Here is a 20,216-nt window from a genome sequence, read left to right as displayed (position 1 = left end):
AGATTCTCTCAGTTACTATCAGTGTGAATGGTGCTCGTCTCTTCACGTCTCCCAAGAGGCCTGGCGGACTCTTAATTCCCCGTTGTTTCCACATCCTTGTTGTGTCTCTCAGTGGACTTTAAGTGAGCACCATTGGGTTAGAACGTATCATCTTTTGCACTTTTTTTCCCCTTTTTTCCTTAAAGTTTGAAAGGCACAGTGGGGCAGTGCAGGCTGGGGCTTAACTTGTTATACCACAATGCTAGCCCAGGAGAAGGCTCTTCTACCCACTGGTTCACTCTCCACGTGGCTGCAATAGCTGAGATCATGTCTGGGCGGAGTCAGGAGCTGCCTCTTGTTCTCCCACATGGGTGGACGGGCTGAGTACCTGGACGTTCCCAGGTGCAGTAGCAGGGAACTGAATCAGAAATGGAGAAGTCTAGACTCAAACTTTGATTTGTGCTGTCGGCACCAAGGGTGGCGACTTAATGTTTGGCATCCCAACCAGTGGCTCAGGTCTCGTATGTTAAGTGTCTAATCTGGAATAGTCTTCCTTTCTCCTCTCCACTCTTGGGGAAGGTTTTTTGTTTCTGTTTTTTAGATTTTTTTGTTTTTATTCAAAAGCTAGATCTTATAGAGAAGGGTAGAAAGAGAGGTCTGCATGCACTGGTTTTCTCTCCAGGTGCCACGGTAGCCAGAGCCGAGCTAACCTCAAGCTGAGGAACAGGAGCTTCTTTGGGGACTCCCACGAGGGTGCAGGGGCCCAAAGCTTTGGTCACAAGCAGAGAGCTGGGTGGGAAGTGGAGCAACAGCCACCACAGGGTGGGGATTAGCTTGCTGTGGTTGTTTATGTTTGATGAAGAGCTTAATCTCCTGTTTGGAGGAGACTTCGCTTGAAATCTCCTTGAAGAAAAGAGGGAGCTGTTTCCTGGGGAATATTTGAGAAGTAAAGTGAAGTGACAATAGACAAGAACAGTCTTGTTTTATATGCTTTAGACATGATGGCTTAGGTTTATGCTTGTGAATGTATCACTTGGTATTGTTCCTTCTGGAAGCAGTGTGGACCAGGGCTCTTGTGGATAACTGATGTTTATTGACCCACCAGGTTCTCCTGCGCTGCCCAACAGCATGGTTTATTTCGGAAGCTCTCAGGACGAGGAGGACATCGAGGAGGAAGATGATGAGACAGAAGACGTCAAAACGGCCACCAATAATGCTTCCTCTTCGTGCCAGTCAACCCCCAGGAAAGGAAAGGCCCAGAAGCACGTTCACAATGGGCACGGTAGGTTTACTGTTAGACTTATTTGTGAGACATGTCAGAGGGCATGCGTCGAAAAGAAAATGGATGAAGACTGTTGCTGCAGAGAGGAAGAGATTAGTATAGTATTAGTGCAGTAGAGTATTAGTATAGTGTAGTGTGGTATTAGTATAGTGTAGTATTAGATTAGTATAGTGTAGTGTAGTGTAGTGAGTAGACTTCCGACATGACTGTTGATCTGCTTGTGTTGTACAGTATGGAAATCAGATGGGGAAAGATCCCCTCTAAATGTGAATGACCAGAACTTTTTGTGATTAATTTTTTAGTTATTTTCAGTGGTGGATATTATGTTGACAGCAAACTAATTCCTCACGGAATTGTGAACATGCACAAATCAGTTATCTTTCAAAATTGAACATGAATTTGAAAAATCTGTGTGTGATTTACAGCTTTTTTTTTTCCTAGCGGAATAAACTTTTAATTTCATGACCCTTGCCTTTTTTTTTTTTTAAAGAATGTTGTAAGTAAGCTGGCATGTGTTACGAGGGATTCCTATAGATGAAAAAAAAGTCAAACAGGAAAAGATGCAATTGGAAGTTGTCATTGTAGGTGGTTACCTGGCCACAGGTGACAGGGACTAAAAGTTGGTTGTGATAATATAAACCTAGGGGGGTGAGTGGTAGATACAGAGTGCTGCAGACTTGATAATTGCTGCAGTAGCATTATGCAATACGCATTTTCTTTACTCTCAAAAGAAGTCCCGTGTACTAATTCATCTCCAAATGTCTGTGATGGGCAGACTTGGCTGAGTATGAAACAGGAAGTGCCTCCCACATGGGTGACCAGGACCCATCCACTTCATGTACTCCCCGCTGGATTGGACCTATTAGCTCCTCCACTAGATACAATTTTTTGTGGACTCTCACAGGAGACTGAGGCTAGAAAGACTGTGCAGTATTGTTAGCTGCAGAGGAAAACGGAGTGGTTTCTTCTGCACCTTTCCACTAAGCTGCCGTCAGAATAGAGGCTCAGGACAAGCGTTTGTCTGCTTTTCAATGTTGTTAAGCATTTCTTTCTTATCAGCCTAGTAATTCATTGTTTATCTGTCTCACTTCTGGCCAAGGATTTTGTTTAGGTGACATAGACATGGTGAGGACATGGTGCCCTTTGAAGAACTTGGTGTTAGTTGGCTAGAGGGGTCTAAATACAAAATAGTAAACTGAATTTTAATCTTTTTGGGAACAGATAACCCGTGTCTGTCCTCATCAGGAAATCTTGGTGGTCCAGAGAGTTGTATAAATGAAACAGTGGAATGCTGCTTGGGAAAGGGGGCTTTTCCTCCATTGGGGCAAAGCCTGCTTCTGGTGAAGGAGCCTCATTAACATGTCCTGTTAGGTGGTAGTAAGAATTCTAGTGTAAAAGATGGGCTATTCTTGATGGTGTGGAAATGAGATGAAATGAGTCAAGTTCAATTAATAGTTGGCAGTAGAGTTTAGTCTGAAATACACAGGAAAATTATTGGATTGGAATAAACTAGCCCATTCTTGGGAACATACAATTGTGCAACTTTTCCAACGACCTGAGGAAACTGGGATAAAAGTGATAGACTGGCTATTAAGAAGAGGATTGATTGGGACACTAAGAAGAGACACTATGATGATCTTTGATTTAAAAAAAAAACTCTTAAGGAAAAGCTTAAGTTTTTTTTTAGTGTTCTTTTGTTTAATTGACAACCAAGAGTAAATTAAATTAAACACATTTTGAAATTACACTTTATCCTTGTGCCTATTTGATGAAAATGTATCTCATCATTATTGCGTTGGTTCCTTCTGATATGCCTTACTCTCTCTTTCTGCAATTGGGCAAGCCAGTTTAGCCGTCATGTTGCCTGATGGGTCAGCAGACAGATCTTCTGTGTTCAGGGATCTTTGCTTTTCCATGATTTGCAAGGTGCTTAGTTACTTTCTGAGGCTGAGAGTATCAGGCAGTACCTCACAGGGTGTGAAAGTGAAGAAAATGGCAGGGATTCTGCATTGACCATCATTGCATAGCCCATTGTTGCTAGGAGTCAAGTGAATGTATCACTCTTTTATTTTTTAAAAGATTTATTTTATTTTTATTGCAAAGTCAGATATACAGAGAGGAGGAGAGAAGAGAGGAAGATCTTCCGTCCGATGTTTCACTCCCCCAAGTGACCGCAACGACCGGAGCTGAGCCATCTGAAGCCAGGAGCCTTTTCTGGGCCTCCCAGTGGAGTACAGGGTCCCAAAGCCCAGGGCCGTCCTTGACTGCTTTCCCAGTCCACAAGCAGGGAGCTGGATGGGAAGTGGAACTGCCGGGATAAGAACCGGTGCCCATATGGGATCCCGGGGCAATTTTAAGGCGAGGACTTTAGAGAGGACACACACACAGAAGCACCCATAACTGTATAATTTGTTTAGGAAACTTTAATATGTTTAGGCAGTTACTATATTTGTGAAAATAAGATGGTGATTGAAAGATGTTCAAACTGTTTAGTCTGGGGCTTTGCTTACTTAGTTCAAACCTTTCCAGAAACACTTTGGATTCTTTTTGTGAAGCAGTGTCTCCTGTGTGAGGGCTGCATAGGATGGTGTGGGTCGTTGGTTTCTGTGTGGCAGGGCTGGGTTGAAGGTGTGTTTAGTGGGGGTCTCAAGTGAGAATACACGTGTACCCCTTCCTTACACCTCTACATTTTTGTTCCTATACTCTGCCTTATCCTCCCCTCCCCTACCAACATTCTGGATTATTCTGTTGTCTTTTGTTATACTGTAAAGGTACAACCTAAGATAAGGAAAATCAGGAGCAAACCCAAGCCAGGTTTGCTTATTCCAGGACCTCAGTGCTGACTCAGAGACTCCTTCTGTGCTTGCTTCATTGGCGATTGTCGACGCCCAAATTGAAGGAGTCCTCACCTGCTAGTTGTATGAACTCCAGTTTTCTGCTTAACTACTTGAAGGTCAGCTTGAGGGCTGTTTTCTTGATTATGGGTCTCATTTATGTCTCTTTTATTGTTTTCAGTTGCTGGGTAGAAATGTGCTCTTATCTGCAGTATAACTTTTATTTCTCAGCGAGAGAAGCCCATTCCTTTTCTGGCACTTAGAATGGCAGGCTGTTAGGTCAATGGAGGTCATGATTTTAGGCCAAGCTTCTGCCATTTTGATGTCATTATTTGAACTGGGAAGGAGTTGGCTGATTTTTCAAAGGGTTGCCATTGGATCCATCTCCACCAGCATTCCAGAACTCGGTCATAGTGGGGACACCTGGGCAGTGGCCTCGGTGACCCTTCCTGCAGGGGGTCTTGTTTCCTGCTGTCCGAGGCCGCTTCCCACTCTCCTGTAGTGTTGAGCAGACCCCTTGCGGCCTCTGTAGTCTCTTGGTCTGTGCTGGGCCTGTCCTGTCACAGATGAGCTCCCCAACTTTCCCAGCCCTGACCCCAGCTTTTACTTCTGGAATCCATTTGCTTTGCTTTTCAACACCATCAAACAGTTTGAATGTTATCTTGTCTCAGTTTTTGAGGTTGCCATAGGAAGGAGTGAAGACCTTCCGCATCTTTTTCTTTCCTAAATGAGTATGATTGCCAGGAAATTCCATTTCCTGTGGGGTAGTCCAAAGTCAAGTAGACACAAGCACCAAAGCTGTTCCACTCCAAGTTCTTTACTGTGAAATTAGTTTGTGGGTTTTCACCAGATGCCTGTGAGTGTTAGGAAGGACTGTGTGTTTACATGTTCCTGAAAGTGTTGATTTGTAGAGGATTTGGGAGAAAGCTCTGGGAATCATTTCACTGGGGGAAGTGCTGAAACATAATCATGAAATCTTTGATGGCTGGATATTGCATTGTTAACTATAGTGTACCACATTAATTGTTTAGGGAGTCACATGGAGTAAATTTTTTCATCGGACATAAGGGTAGTATTGCTGTGTGCCTGTGAGTAGTGTATATAACCCTGTGCCGGTTCTGGTGCTTTGAAAGTGAGCTCAGATCATGAAGGCTTGCAGGCCCTCCCATCCAGGCTGCTCCCTGGAAGTGCAGCGGAAGTGCCCAGGACTCCAGCTCTGTGCACGTGTGTCTCCTGCTCTCGCCCCTGTTCATGTCATCCCTCTTTACTGCTGCTGTTGTCATGTGGGTTTCATGTTGTCTTCCTGTTATCTGTCTAGTTAGGTTGCCTCCTGCGTCACCCCACTTGTCCTATGACTCTTTGATAACCCATCCCCTCAGGGTCAAAGGGATGGGCTGTTAAGGGAGCACATGAGATGCTTTGCTGATGTTTTTGGACACCATTGCAGATGGCGTTTCTTAGTTTGTTTGCGTGTTTCGTGGATTGTTTTTCTTGTGCGCATCTGAGTTTTATGTAATCCTCATGCATGGGAAGTGCAGCCGGGCTCTTCACTGGTGGGTAGACTGCAGGTGAGTTCTCCGTCTCCCTGCTCTGCTTCTTGCTTTCTGAAGGGAGAGACGCTTCATGCTTTCCTGCTAAGGTGTTCAGCCGCTGCTTTTGCCTGGATTTAATATCCCTAGAAATTAAATAGTAATAATCCAGGAGGTGAGGGTGCTTGATTATGGAGCCAGTGGAGGAAATGGATTGAAGGCTATTGAAATTCTCTGCATCCAATGACTCTGTTGATTTTGTTGGAGCGGAGAAGTCAGATCCTTTCTGCCCCCGCCTTGGATTTATTACCTCATTGTGCAAAAATTAACATGTGAAAGAAGAGGCTCTCTGCTTGGTTTTGGTTTCTGACTTGAGTGGAGAAAGTGTGTGTATTAAAATGGGCTTTCTAGCAGAAGAATCTGGATGAGCACCCAATTTAGGATACAAAAAGAAGATTAGGGCCTGGCGGTGTGGCCTAGTGCCTAAAGTTCTCATCTTGAACACGCCAGGATCCCATATGGGCACCGGTTCTAATCCCAGCAGCTCCACTTCCCATCCAGCTCCCTGCTTGTGACCTGGGAAAGCAGTTGAGGATGGTCCAAAGCTTTGGGACCCTGCACCCGTGTGGGAGACCTGGAGGAAGTTCCTGGTTCTCAGCTTCGGATCAGCGCAGCCCTGGCCGTTGCGCTCACTTGGGCAGTGAATCATTGGATGGAAGATCTTCCTCTCTGTCTCTCCTTCTCTCTGTATATCTGCCTTTCCAATAAAAATAAATAAATTTAAAAAATAGAAAAAGAAGATTAAACTTTTTTTAAGATTTATTAATTTTTGCTGGAAAGGCAGATATACAAGGGAGAAAGATCTGCCGCCTGCAGCCTCACTTCCCACGTGATCACAATGGCCAGAACTAAGCTGATCTGAAGCCAGGAACCCGGAACCCTCTCCAAAGATCCCACATGGTTGCAGGGTCCCAACACCTTGGTCTGTCCTCCTCTGCTCTACCAGGACACAAACTAGTGCCCATATGGGATCAAATGTAATGTGAGGATTTTAGCTACTAGGCTGTTGCACCATGCTCAGATAAGATTGCTTTTCGGTGGTTTGTGCAAAGGCAAGTTTTTCTGCCGGCAGATTGACATTTTCCCTAGTTTACACGCTTGCAGTGTTGAAGTAAGTCCGGAAAGCCAACACTGTTGTGCCTTCCCTGAGATGAGCAGAGATGAAACGGAGTCAACAAAAGCGCACCCATGAATACTTTATGGCCAGAAGAGCTTAGGCCGGGAAATTACTCGTCAGCCGCATGTCCACAAGCTTGTTGGATTGAAGAACCTAGAACTGAGACTCCAGACCCTAAGATGCTAATAGCGTCCTATTTTATACAAGGCAGCTCGGAGGCAGCTCAGGTGTGGAGATAGGACACCAGGCCAGGGGAAGTGGCAAGAGAGAAATCCGTGGTTTATGACCCTGTCGGCAGGGTTGCAGTCAGGGCATGATTGTGCGTCCCCCTGCCAGCTTTCTCCTCTTTGGAGCCCAGTGGTTTCACAAGAGCCCGGTTTCCTATGTTTTCACACATCTTTGAGAACTCTCATGTTCTCACTGAATACCCTAATGGATAGAAGTTATTTTAGTAAAATGTATAGTCTGAAATGACATGTCCAGCATCACACGAGCTTTTGAACCCGGGTTGAATGTCAAGGGTTATAGTAACAGCCCTAGCAACTTGTGCTTCCCTAGCTTGTTAGAGATTCAAAATACTCGGATGTACATAAACCCTCAAAACGCTTCGGAGAAATGGAGAGGATAAGAGAGACCGTTGTTCCTTTTTCTGCCCATTTTTTTTTTTTTCCTGAAGACAGATTTCTCACAAGACTTTTAAATCAATGTGTCGTTGGATTCCCAACTGGAATGATTTAATTGCTTTTGGATTCACCCCGGGGCATGTTGTGCTGGGGCCACAAAGCAATCACGGGATGTGTTGACTGCGTTTGTGCTCTGTGGCTGCCTTCCAGGTGGATTGAGCCCTCTCCTTTTGTTGGGGTGGAGTGGTGAGCATGTCTACTGGGGCCGGGGTCTCACTGTAGCCCTGCTTAATGAGGAGGTTGAACCTGACAGGCTTCTCCCTCCTGTTGGAATTTTTGTGGGATATCCTATTGACCTCTTTTTAACCTCTGGCATTTCCATGTTTCCTGTTGAAGCAAGTGATTATTCTGTGAAGTTGGAAGAGCTCATCTTTTCAAAAGGGCAGTGGAGGGGTGTAGAGCACGACTGTGTGTTCTTGACGTCTCCCCGACTACCCCGTAAGCACCGGAGCGCTGTGCTCTGTTGGTGGCCGTTAGGCATGGCGGTGCTAAGCACGCTTTGAAAGAATCACATCTGTAGGCAGTCTTGCCATCTTCTAGTTGTCTCTTATTTTCATTGTTTTTGAAAGGCAGAGAGAGAGAGAGAGATCAATCTTCTATCTGCTGGGTTACTTCCAAATGCCCACTGTAGGTGGATCTGGACTGAGCCTGGAACTCTAAATGCATCTCCCATTGGGTGGCGGGACTCCAAGCCATTTACTGCCTCCCAGGTTTCACTTTAGCAGGAGGCAATGTCAGAATTGGAGTAGCTGATACTTAAACTTGGCACTCTGATATGAGATCATGGGCATTCCACGTGGCAACTGTTGTCCTAAATGCCCTCTCCTATTTTTGTGTCCTGAAAGAGGATCTCACAGCTGTACCTTTCTCATAGTACCCGGGTGTTGTAACATTGTGAGCACAATCATCAGATCCTGACTCTCTGCTTTCCCTCATGCGTTGGTTCTGCTCGTCCGGGTAGAAGCTTGGAACCATGATACACACGGAGCAGATGGCCTGGGCCTTCTTGTGCTAATGTGAAGGGGCCAGAGCCCCACCTTTGTTCCTGTGTCTGTGACTGCCAGTGGGCAGAAGCATCGGAGGGTAGAAGAGAGGCTTCTGGGGGGAGAATGCCCTCCTCACCGATTATTTGGCCAGCTTTTTAGCGTTCTTAACCTGTCTCCCTATTTGCTGGTAACTGACAGGGAAAGAAGTTAGGGCTGGACAAGATGGAGTGTGTACAGTGACCTCTGTTGTGTATGCTGCTGCTTTTAGGGGAAATGGAAACAGTTTAAATAACATGGGTATTATGCCCTCAGAACTCTGGGAATATGCTAAAAATCCATTAAATTGAATGAGATTTGTAGCTTATTAAATATGTGAAATGAAGATCTGTTTGCATTAAATGAGGAACTTGAAGAGTTCCCAGACTTAGAGGGTGGCTTCTATCTCTGTTTGTGACCTCATGACTCTGGTTGTTACATTAGGAACTCTAATGTCTCTGCCTGGCTTTGCTTTACTGCTATATTTAACCTGAAAATGCTTTTTAAACTTTTTTTTTTAAAGCCTTGCTTTTTTTTTTTTTTTTATTAGAAAGTTAGCTAGACAGAGATGAGGAAAGACAGAGAGGAAGATCTTCCATCCGATGGTTCACTCCCCAAGTGAGCCACAACGGCTGGAGCTGAGCCAGTCCTAAGCCAGGAGCCTCTTGGGGTCTCCCACACGTGTGCAGGGTGCCAAGGTCTTGGGCCCTCCTCAGCTGCTTTCCCAGGCCACAAGCCAAGAGCTTGTGGAAAACAGGGTCATATAGGATCCTGGCATGTCCAAGGCGAGAACTTTAGCCACTAGGCTACTGTGCCAGGCCCTGCTTTTATAGCTTTTATGAGTGGTTGTGTAAATCAGAGATGCGTTCCAGTTCAGTTCACTCACTTCATTTTAAGGTGTCTCCCAGCGTATAGTGAACAGCTTGCTTCCTTGTTTGTGGATGAGAATTTGTTTAACCTTTTAGCATTCATTTTTTGAAGGCTGCCCTGTGGGATGCTGGGTGGGAATGCAGGTGCTTTAGAGCTCACTGCTGCACACTGGCACCCTAGGACTCTCAGGGTACACCGGACCCTGGGGGATTGGCCAAGAGGATATGTGGCAGCACTTTGGGGTAGCCAGAAGGGCCAGAAATGACCCCTCTCCCCCTTAAAAAACAAAATCTGATTTGTGGTCTTTTTGCTGCCCTGATCCTTATGTTCTGGTGAAGGTCTGTGGTGTTTCAAACCTCATTGTCACAGGTTAGCAGGAACGCCGTTAAGAAGAATGCTTGGATGGCAGTGAATATGGCATGTATGCAGTGCCTCGCTACATAGCGTAATATATTCAGACTTGTAGATCTTGAGGCAGTAGCAACCATAAGTCAAAGAATTTACCTTCTTCCATGGGGTAAGAAATGCAGTTGGCTTCATTCCGCGCCCCCACCCCATGTAATTAAAGTAAAAAATTTGACTAGTTAAAAATTCCAGAAGGGTTTTATAAGGCATCTTGTGAACGAATAGAACTTGCTTATGATCTTGGGTTATGAAGATCGAGTTGAGTGGAAGGAGGCTGTGTGAGGTTTCATCCTGCCTGATACTGGCCTCCGGTGTGAATGAACTGCTTTCTGGCTTTGAGATTGGGAGGGACTTTAGCTCCCCTGACCTGTGTCCTCACAGCGTTCCCTGGTGTTCACACACAGATTCTGGAGCTAACTCAGTGGAGCTTGCTGGCCCAGGGCACACTTGGTTACAGCCCTCACACATGCTGCAGTAAAATCCCTTTGAACTCTTGGCAAAGGTTGGCAGACATTCCATTGTTTTCAGACAATAGTGACTCAAAGTTGAACTGGCTCCAGGGAGCAAGTGCTGCTTTTGTACAAGAATTTCATGGCAGCCAATTGATGGAGTCTGCGCTTTTCCTCAGTCGAGAAGCCTCCATTCAAATATCTGGCTTGAGATCAGAACCTTGCTACAGACCTCTTTTCCTTTCCACAACACATTTCTTTTTTATTTGCAGTAACATATTTCTTTTTTATTTGCAGTATTTTTGCCCCTTACATTTGCTTTGGGATTGGAGACAGAAAGCAGGTTTTTAGAATTTGAGGTTGACGGTGTTGTGTTTTGGGCATCTTTTACTTATTCTTGCTTGCCTTTTGCCTTCCTGCTTTCACACAGTTCAGCCAGGCTCTTCTCGATATTTCGCTTACAATATAAGTGCAGGCAGAACCCAGGTCAACCGGAAATGCTCCCTGCTTAGCGCATCACAATTCCCGGCATTCCCTCTGGCTTTTGAGTAGGGAGCCTACTGATTTGTCCTTTAGGGAATGGAGGTGTAGATGTGTTTGGAACTGTAACATCAAAGTCCAGAGCTTTGTGTGTTGTTATGGTTGAAAGATCTTCTGATCCACTGTCCATAAGAGTGCCTTAAGAGGTTCACCCAGACAGAATCTAAATATGTCAAATGTATGGGACACATTTTGAAGACAGCTCTCGGGGGCTGTATCTTTGAATGCCCCCCTGGAAAGTGAAACTTTCCGCCTTTCAAATGCTTGCAGTTAAAGATGATTCCAGTAACTTCTCTTGCCAAGTCTGTTTTCATCCACCATTGGGAGCAAATCTTGTCTTCTTGGGTCTGAAGTGACACTAAATTAAAATACTAGCCTTTGGATTTGAAGGTGTTGCTTGGCACAGTGTGAAAACATTCGTCTATGGACCATTTAACTTTGAGAGCATATGTGTACAAATCAGTATATTTGTCTGTATTCATTAATGTAAATCTATTTGTGTGAGTACAATAGTTTCCTATTATTGCTCTCAATGATGCATGTGGTTTTTTTTTTCTTTGCTTAAAGAAACTAGTCCAATTACCCTTTTAATTGGGAACAGTGCGTGGAGGATTTCCATACATTGAAGTCTTTTTGTCTCTTAGGTTCATAGGGTTTAGTCTTTCTCTGTGATAGTGGTTTTTTTCCCCTTCTCCCTTTCTCTTGCCTTTTCCAGAATCTTACAAATTAAGACAAAAGATAATTACTTGCAGGGGTAAAACTGGCAGGTTCCCACGACACTTAAAATTAATGAGCTGTTGAATACAAACTATACCTTGTCTTTGGTTCTGTTGTCAGTACCCAATTCTTCCTCCCCCTTTCTTCCCACTTAACACATGATTTGGCTTGTTGGCTGTGTTTGCCGTTTGGGTATATTGCTGCCATAAAATAGCATGATGGTTACAGAAATTGGGTTCATTTGAAAACCATCTCTTTGTTAGCAGATCAGTGTTGACTTGATTCAGCTTTTAACTTCTGTATATTTGAGAAGTTTCCCCCTCTCTGGGATATCCTATCCAAATGAGCTTCAGCAGCCTGGTTGGCGAAAGGACATAGCAGCTGCTTGGGCACCTGTTGTTCAGCACAAGCCTGCCTCTCTCTGTCGCTTCACTGACTTCTAGACCTTCGATTGCTGGAACATTTTCCTGAGGCATAGGTTTGGAGGTACTGGTGAAGGGCCCCCAAGGTGTTCGAATAGAAGCAAGAAGCTGCATTTGATTCCAGCCCAGATGTGTGGTGAGGAAGCCTTTGCTTTGTTCCCATCTTAGAGACCCTTGCAGCCTGAGCGTGGTGTGCACCGGCCTCGGGAGTGGGTGGCTGAGAGAAGATGACCCTCCATCCCAGCTAAGCCTTTCCTCTGCACTGTGATGGGATCACCGAGTTACTAAAGCAGCCTCGCAACAAAACAACTGTTATTAATCCCAGTGTACATACAGGGACACCAAGGCTTATGTACGTAGTCACACTCCACTAACTGCACCCCATCCCAGAAGCTGGGTTTTTTGAGGAGTGTGAGGATACTATGATAGCCTGGAAACCCCGATGGAAAAGAGGGCACACTGAGGTGCTGGGTGTTGCATTTTGGTCTCTGCACTGCCTTTTCTACTCCTCAGTGTTATTGAATGGCTCCCTGACTTTTATCACTGTTGGCTGTATGAAAACAGGGATATTCTAAGATGCTCATTTTAAAATGCCACAAGTTCCTAATCGGTTTGCTCATAATGCTAAACTCAGAGTTTTGGCATTAGTTTACAGTTCACAGATGTCTTTTACTGTCCACGTGAGTTGCACACAGCCAGGTTTGTGTCTGTCTCTGCATGCACATAGTTTCATTTGATGTGTGTGAAGAAAATGAGTCTCCGACAGATAATGCAGTTGGCCAAAGGGAGAGTCTCCCAGAGGGACTTGCGCTGTAGCACACACTCAGGCTCTGGAGGTGGGCAGTTCTCAGAGGTCAGCGGCTGTTGGAATTGGATTTTCTGTCAGCTTGTTGTGCTCTGCCACATCATATATCTAGTTTGTTGATTTGTCTATTTTTATTTTTTTATAATTGTGTACAACCTTGATCATTTGGAAATAATGGCCTACTGAGTTAATAACACATCTTCAGCACTGTGGGTACCTGGTATACGAGTGCCTGAAAAAATTTCCTCTGATTCTATCCGGAAAGTCTTCAAAAGATAATTTGCTCTTTGTGCCTGGTAATGAAGAACAGCATGGTTAAGGACACGCTTTGGCGCTGTCTGTGTTTATGCTAAGGCACATGTCTTCTAGTGTGGCTGTGCCGATTTATATTCCCAACAGCGAGAGTATGAAAGATGTAAGTTCTTCACTTCTTGCCAGACCTCATCATTATCCTTTTTCTTGATGAGAGCCATTCTTGTGAGTGCGAAATGTGGTATCTACTTGTGGTTTTGATTTTCATGTTTTTATTAGCTACCCTTCCTTTATCTTGTACCATCAGTCCATGTGTCAGCCCAGTGACAAGGTAACGCCTAGCAGATCCTCTGCAAGTGTCTCCAGCATACAAGTGCCCACAGACCTCCTTTGAGACCATCTTCTCCTCACAGTGCTTGTTCACGGTATAATAGTATTGCCTGGGCAGGGTGTTGGCAGTTCTCCCAGTGGAAACCATCGGGCCCCCGGGACAGTAGCAGCTCTGCTCCTTTGAGGGTCTGCCGTTGGACTGGAGGCGGTGACCGGCCTGTGGGCTGAGGCAGGGCTAGTGGTATCCTGCACAGTGACAGCTTGGGATGGGTCTGGAGAATCCCACCCCCTGCACCAAGCTGCACACAAACTGCAACCCAGTCTGCATATGTGGAGCCAGACATGTGCCTGCTGAGCCCCCGAGGTTGGCCTAGGGGTTTCACACAACCGAATGCCTGTCGCTTAGGTATTACCTATGAGAAAATGGAGGAGTAAATAATTTGCATGGAAGCAAAAACACATGTCTAGGAATTCCACTGCAAATAAATTGTTATGAACTGGAGCAAATCTGTAGACTTTTTTTCTTGGTAATGGAAAGTAATTCTAAAACAGGAATTTCTTAATCAGAAGCTTCACCATGAGGCATGTCTTCATGACAGTAAAAAGCAGAACTATAGAGTTGGTTAAAAAAAAAACCTTATTTCCTCTACTGTGTTTCTATAAAAGAGCTGTATTCACTGCTTTCGAAAATTGGTGAACAGCTAAGAATTGCCTGGGTGCGTGTTCCTTGGCTTGATTTTTAATCACATTCTAGTATGACTTCTTACGGATGTTGCTTTTAATTTATCTGGAAAGCCAGCGCAGACACTGCCAGCTGGAGTATGATTGATGGCTTCTGACAGTGGCTGGTTGCTTACACGTAGACTAAATGGCAGCCATTTGAAGCTCTCCATTTTCTCGGTAGCAGAGGATCCAGTAGCACTTTTGCAGCATGGGAGCATATCCTGTTTTGACGTGACAGGATCTTGTTTACTTCACTATTTAAAATCTGTTTAGAATTTGTAATCGCTGGTATTGGAAGGAATGCGGAGACCAGGGCTCACGTCCAACTGAGATATGAAATTGTCTATCTCCATCTTGCACCACATGCACTGTACTCACTAGATTGAAGAAATGAATCAGAACACAAATAGAAGGACACTTACATTACTTTACCATGTGAGAAAACAGGATGGAGTGGGGAGAGTTTGTTCAAAGGTCCTCTACAGACTTTCTGACAGCAGAGTTGTGAGCTGTAACATGGCGTCTAGTGAAGAAAGACGTTTGAAGGGTAGAAAATGGCTTAGGACGTAGTTGATAAAGGTTCTTTACACAGCAAGTGTGGTGACTGATGTGTAATTGTGCCATCATATACACGTCTGTTAAAACCTCATGTCGGGCTGCTGCTGATGCAGCAGGTGGCGCTGCCACGTAAGATGCCTGCCTCCCACAGCCGAGTGTCTACACCCAAGTCCCGCTGCGGTACATCTAATCCAGCTTCCTACTAAGTGGCCTGGGAGACAGCAAATGGGGATTCATCTGCCTGGGCCCCTGCCGCCTGCAGGGGAGACCCAGAGAGAGCTGCCGGTACCAGGTGTTTGGGGAAGTGAGCAGTGAGTGAAAAGAAGCGCACCCCCACCTCTCTGCCCATTGTTCTGCCTTTCAGATAAATCAGGCTTTTAACAAAATCATGTCACATGCCATACATATATACATACATTATTGTCAGTTTTACTTTAATAAAGCTGGAGAAGAAAAGGAGAAAACATGGAAATACTGCCTGTGCATAAAAGATAAGAAAGGTTTTTAAATTGGTTAGCAGATTTACTGCCATCACAGATGACAAAGTAGTTGACAGTTGAAGAAAATATTTGCACCCTACAAAAGCATAGACATGAATTAAAGGGCTCTTCCCGGTCGGTGTGAGAGCGAGCTTTGGTGGAGCCCAGTGTAGGTTGGCCTCTGAAGAGCCCTTCCTGCAGAGGCTGGTGGAGGGAGTCATTACACTGCTGTTGGAAGGGCTGTCAGCCCATGCTGCTTTAAGGAAGTAGAAATTTGTGTTTCAGCTGCTTGGTGAGCCACAAGCCCTGTGAGGTGAGGGGATTGCTGGGGCTCACTCTCATGTGCTGGAGGAGTGAGTAAACTTGATCGGCTACTTTGGATGCTGTTGATGCTAATGCGGCACGGTTGTTAAATGGCAGCTAGAAGCCTATTAGCTTCCCTGTGCTGTTGTGCCTCTAGCAGCCCCTAACAGGCTGTCCACCCTTCTTTTCCTAAAGAAATGGGCCCCAGTGAGGAAGATTTGAGGGGCGAGGAGGGAGACCTGTGAGACCTGTTTCATGGAAACAGAGGTGAAAGTACTCCATGGAGAAGGGCTATGTGTGTAAAGCTACTGCTTGGACAGCCTGCGTCACGTGCTGCGGTGCTGCCTCTGGTCTGGGCCACTCTGATTCTGATTCAGCTGTTTTCTGATGTTCCTGGGAAGGCAGTAGAAAAGTGTCCAAGTATTTGCATCCCTGCCTCCCATGTAGGAGTCTAAGATGGAATTCCTAACTGCTGGCTTTGGCCTGGCCTGGCCCAGCAAATGTAAACTATCAGGTGAAAGATACGTGACTCTACCTTTCAAATAAATATCTTTAAAAATACATTTAAAAATCATAAAAACAAGGTCTAAGGCCCCCTATTCTCCACCCAGCTGATAGGATCCAGAATGCAAACTGGGAAAATACACGTAGAGTCATGCAGGACTTGGAAGGCTAGCTGACCTCCAGTGGCAAGCTGGTGACATGGGCTGCAAATGTCCTGAGGCCTCAGAGCCTGAGTGTGCTGGGAGGCTGCCGCAGAGCTCGCCTCACTTGTGCTGAACACTTGCTAACTGCCATTGCTGTTTCTGAGGTTAATAATAGGAAGCAGGTCTGAGTCAGAGAGCACAGCTGCCCCTTTCCTTTTGCTCTGTTGTCACTGAAGTTCTGGTGAGGAGCTGCCGCCTGGCCCATGTGTCTGCAGTTTCCCAGTGTCGAAGTGCAAACCTTCAAGTCTCAGGCTATGATCTTTCCAGACTGTGCTGGGTTGGTGCTCAGGTTGCCAGCATCCTTGTAGCGTAACTTAAGAGATCTCTGACCTAGGGTGGCTTATCTTCTATTTTTTTTTTTTTTCCACTGCAAGGTGTTGTGAAAGTGATTCATATTTGGTAGAAACTACATTTGGAACTGGAATCATTCAAAACATACAAGTGCAGCTTGTAGGCAGCCATACCGTCCCAAGGGGGGTAGTCACTGACCTTGTGCCTCGTGCTCTGCTGGGCCACTTGCACGAGAGGTTAGGTACATTCATTGTGCTTTTCACATTGCACAATTTTAACCAAGATGAATTTCCCAGGGCATAACCCATTGTGAGTGAGGATTTACTCTTACTCTCTGTCTCTTCTAGCATATATTGTTTTTGTTGACGTTGTGGGTTTTTTCTGTAGGGAATGTTTACCAGTGAGATCTTGCCATAGTTCAGTGATTGCAGTTCACTCTCAGGATGTGTGTAGGATCTGCATTTGCCTGTTGTTGTTTAGGAGTCTTCCTGTGGAGTGTGTTTGGGGTGCTCACTGAGAATGCCTTGACTCTTCTTGCTTTCCGAAAGCACAGTGCTTCGTGCTGGTTTCTCTTACACTTTCTTCTTCATTTCCAGTTTTCAATGGTTCCAGCAGGTCAGCACGGGAGAAAGAACCAGTTCAGAAACACAAAAGCAAAGAGGCCACTCCCGGGAAGGAGAAGCACAGCGAGCACCGGGCCGACGGCCGCAGGGAGCAGACGTCGGCGACCCCGCCCGCCGCAGCCCCCTCCTCGGGCCCCTCGGCCAAGGGGCTCGCCGCCAGCCACCACCCCCCTCCTCTGCACCGGTCTGCTCAGGACTTACGGAAACAGGTAATGCCAGCCGGGGGTTCTGGAGCTGTGGCCCAGAGGTGCGGGGAGGGGAGAGGTGATGTGCTTGTGCTGAGGTGCTGTGTTAAGTGTCCTGGACAGATCCATCAAGGTGACGTCATGCTTTCTGTGACGAAGCAGCGCCTCCTTCCTCTCTCACTGGCTGGGCTCCCTCTCGGTTCTCGGCACGTCCCCTTTCCTCCTCATTCAAGGGTCCCCTATGAAAGGGAATGAGCGAGCTGCAGAAGTAGCACAGCTGCATGACTTGAGAACTGAAGAGAGCAGCAAGTCCCATCTTGCCCCAGGATTCCTTGCCTGCTTCGTGGCCTGCACAGGTGGCCAATCCACAGCCGGCCGAGGGCTCCGCGGGCTCCTGTGTGTCTCCCCAGGACCCAGGCTTGCTCGAGTCGGGGTCTGTGGAGTGACTGCACGTGCCCTGGTGCAGTCCGTGCTTCCCTGTGTTCCTCTCATGCAGTGTAATGAGCCTAGGTGGGCGGACTTAAAGCTCCTAGTTCTTTTTTAAGATTTATTTAATTTTCATTAGAAAGTCAGATTTACAGAGAAGACAGAGAAAGATTTTCTGTCTGCTGGTTCACTTCCTAAATGGCCACAAAGGCCAGAGCTGCACCTGTCCTCCAGGATTCCCACGCGGGTGCAGGGTCCCAAGGCTTTGGGGCGTCCTTGACTGTCTTCCCAGGCCACAAGCAGGGAGCTGGATGGGAAGTGGAGCAGCTGGGACACAAACCGGCTCCCACATGGAATCCCGGCTCATGCTAGGCAAGGACTTTAGCCACTAAGGTGCTGTGCTGGGCCCAGGGCTCCCAGTTCTAATTTGACCCTGACCCTGGCTATCACTGAATGGAGATATGATGTTGAGATTGTAACATTTAACCTTCTGGACTCCATTTTTCATTGGACCCAATCTTGCCAACTTCCCTCAGGGTGATTGTGAGAAAGGCGAAGTTGCCCATCAGATACCCTTTGTTATATATTCAGAAAAGAATGTCAGTGCTAGCAAATAGTAGCTTGCGAGTGCTTGATACATGATTCAACTCTCAGTCTTTGCAGCTGCATGAAGGTTGTGGGCCCACCAGGTCCTCATCGTAAATGTGATTGGGTGAAGTGTGAGGGAGTAGGGCTAAGGAGGAAAGCTTGTGGGAGATGCTGCTGGAAAGTGATTTTTGTTTGTTTTTCCCCTGTTCGCTGTAGTGAGTGGGAGCCGGTGTCCCAGATACACCCGGCCATGCGTTGTGGACAGGCAGCCCTGGCTGAAAAGCTTCCTTGCCTTCCCGCTGCTGAGGTCGGCATTGGAGTAACCTCTCCGTCCTTGCTGCTGCCCCCCCCCCCCCCCACCTTGCCAGTGTGATTGTGCATTTTAGGGCTTCCCGTTTAAAATTAACCAAGTGAAGTTTTAACTCTGGATGAATTCCACCAGCCAACATGTATCTCTTAAGATAGCCCTCTCCCTGCCTTTTGAAAGCCCCACCTCTGGCCTGATGTCTCCCTCTGGTGGACTGGAGGAGCTCTGCCAGAGTGGGAGTGGATGCTGACTACATTGGAGGCGTCATCATCCTAGGTGTTCCTACAGCCTTTGCACACAGTTAAGCAAAGCCCTCCTTGCTGTTCCTGCTTTCTGCTCAGCTGTGGACCTGTGAATTTCCCCCTTTCATCTGCCTGCATGTGGTGAGGTGGAGGAAAGCCAGACTGGGTGTGAGGGACGATTATCTTTTTGAAGTATAGTGTAGACTGGGTGTGGCTTTAAAATGGAATTTTTATTAGAAGTGAATGTTTGATGCCTTGGGCTTTCATTCTCCTCGCTTTACACCCTTCCCACACACACAAGAAAATTGAGAATGATATTTTTTCGGTGGGGGGGGGAGGATGGAGACGACTACAAAGGGACTTTCAGGTCCACTCTAATTTGAAAATGTTTAGCTCCTACCTACCCTTGCCTATTTAAGTGAAATCACACACTTTGGTCACTGGCACTGATTGTTCAAACCAGTCTCAGGGCTGTGTGTTTGGGGCCACTGGAGGTCTGGGTGACGAGTGAGTGAGTATGGGTCAAGGAGAACCCTTTGAGAACTTGGGTGGGATGGGAAAAGGGTTGCAACAACGCACGTTCACCCCAGGCCGAGCGGCAGAGCTGTGTGCAGCAGGGACGGGCGGCGGTGGTGCTGTTCCTTGCACACCCTACCATAGTCCCCTCTGTTCATTTCCTGAATTGTGGTGGATTGTCCTTCCTGCTCTGCTGGAAGTGCACCTTGGGGAGCCCACTTGTGATCCCATTCCTACCACGTGGTGTGTTGGTGGCTGTAAGTCAGCAGGGTAAGGGCTAGGCAAAGACCTTCACTGGCATCAGGTCAAGCCATTGTCTCTCATCTGGAGTATTCCTGGAGGAGGGGAGGCAATACGGTGCCTGACTTCTGGGTTCCCAGGGGTGAGTACAGGCCGTGAGACTGATGCTATCTTGGACTGGTCTTGGATTTAGGAATAACAGTGCACCTGGCTGAGTTCTTGATTGTGTTTTATTCAAAACCTGTAGGACACATGGCCCAGCATATAGGACTGATTGCTCCGTGCCCTTGTCTGCCATGTTCTGGCCTCTGCTGCTAGTGTGCCAGGGGGCTTCTCAACAGGAGAGGGGAGATGGCCAGTGACCCCTGCTCTTCCTGATTTACTTCTCCTAAGCTCAGGGTTCTAGATCTTTGTGATTCTTAACCGAGCATGCGTGTATGATATTTTAGTGGACACTTGAAAATAACTGCTGCAGTAGTGAGAATATGAGTAGATTCAGTATATGATTGATCGTTTAATAAAAGGAGTATAATCAGACAGACGAGGGGATGCTTTGGCCTTGGACTGGTAACATGCTCAACCGCGCTCCTCCAAGCAGAAAATTGAAACATCAGCTGGCCACACGTTTAGAATAGCCAGAAGAAGTGGACTCACAGGAAGCCAAGAGGACACCGCCACCCTTCCTGCAGGGGAGCATGGTGTTAGGCTGGTAGGACTAGGCTGTGGGAGCAG

General features: G+C 46.5%; 1 protein-coding gene across 5 annotated transcripts in view; it reads left to right on the top strand.

The window, feature by feature from the left end:
• The window catches only part of JARID2 (jumonji and AT-rich interaction domain containing 2), a 223,002-nt gene that overhangs the window by 180,996 nt on the left and 21,790 nt on the right, over positions 1–20,216 (top strand). For all 5 annotated transcript variants that reach the window (XM_058667827.1, XM_058667835.1, XM_058667817.1 and 2 more), the window contains 2 exons: positions 1,085–1,261; positions 16,954–17,189. In XM_058667827.1, coding sequence (XP_058523810.1) covers positions 1,085–1,261; positions 16,954–17,189 — 413 coding nt within the window. The remainder of the gene's footprint in view (positions 1–1,084; positions 1,262–16,953; positions 17,190–20,216) is intronic.

This window comes from Ochotona princeps, chromosome 1 (genome assembly GCF_030435755.1).
Source record: "Ochotona princeps isolate mOchPri1 chromosome 1, mOchPri1.hap1, whole genome shotgun sequence".
In the NCBI taxonomy this organism is placed as follows: domain Eukaryota; kingdom Metazoa; phylum Chordata; class Mammalia; order Lagomorpha; family Ochotonidae; genus Ochotona; species Ochotona princeps.
Note: the sequence above shows the minus strand (reverse complement) of the source record. Positions and strands in the feature narration are given on the sequence as shown.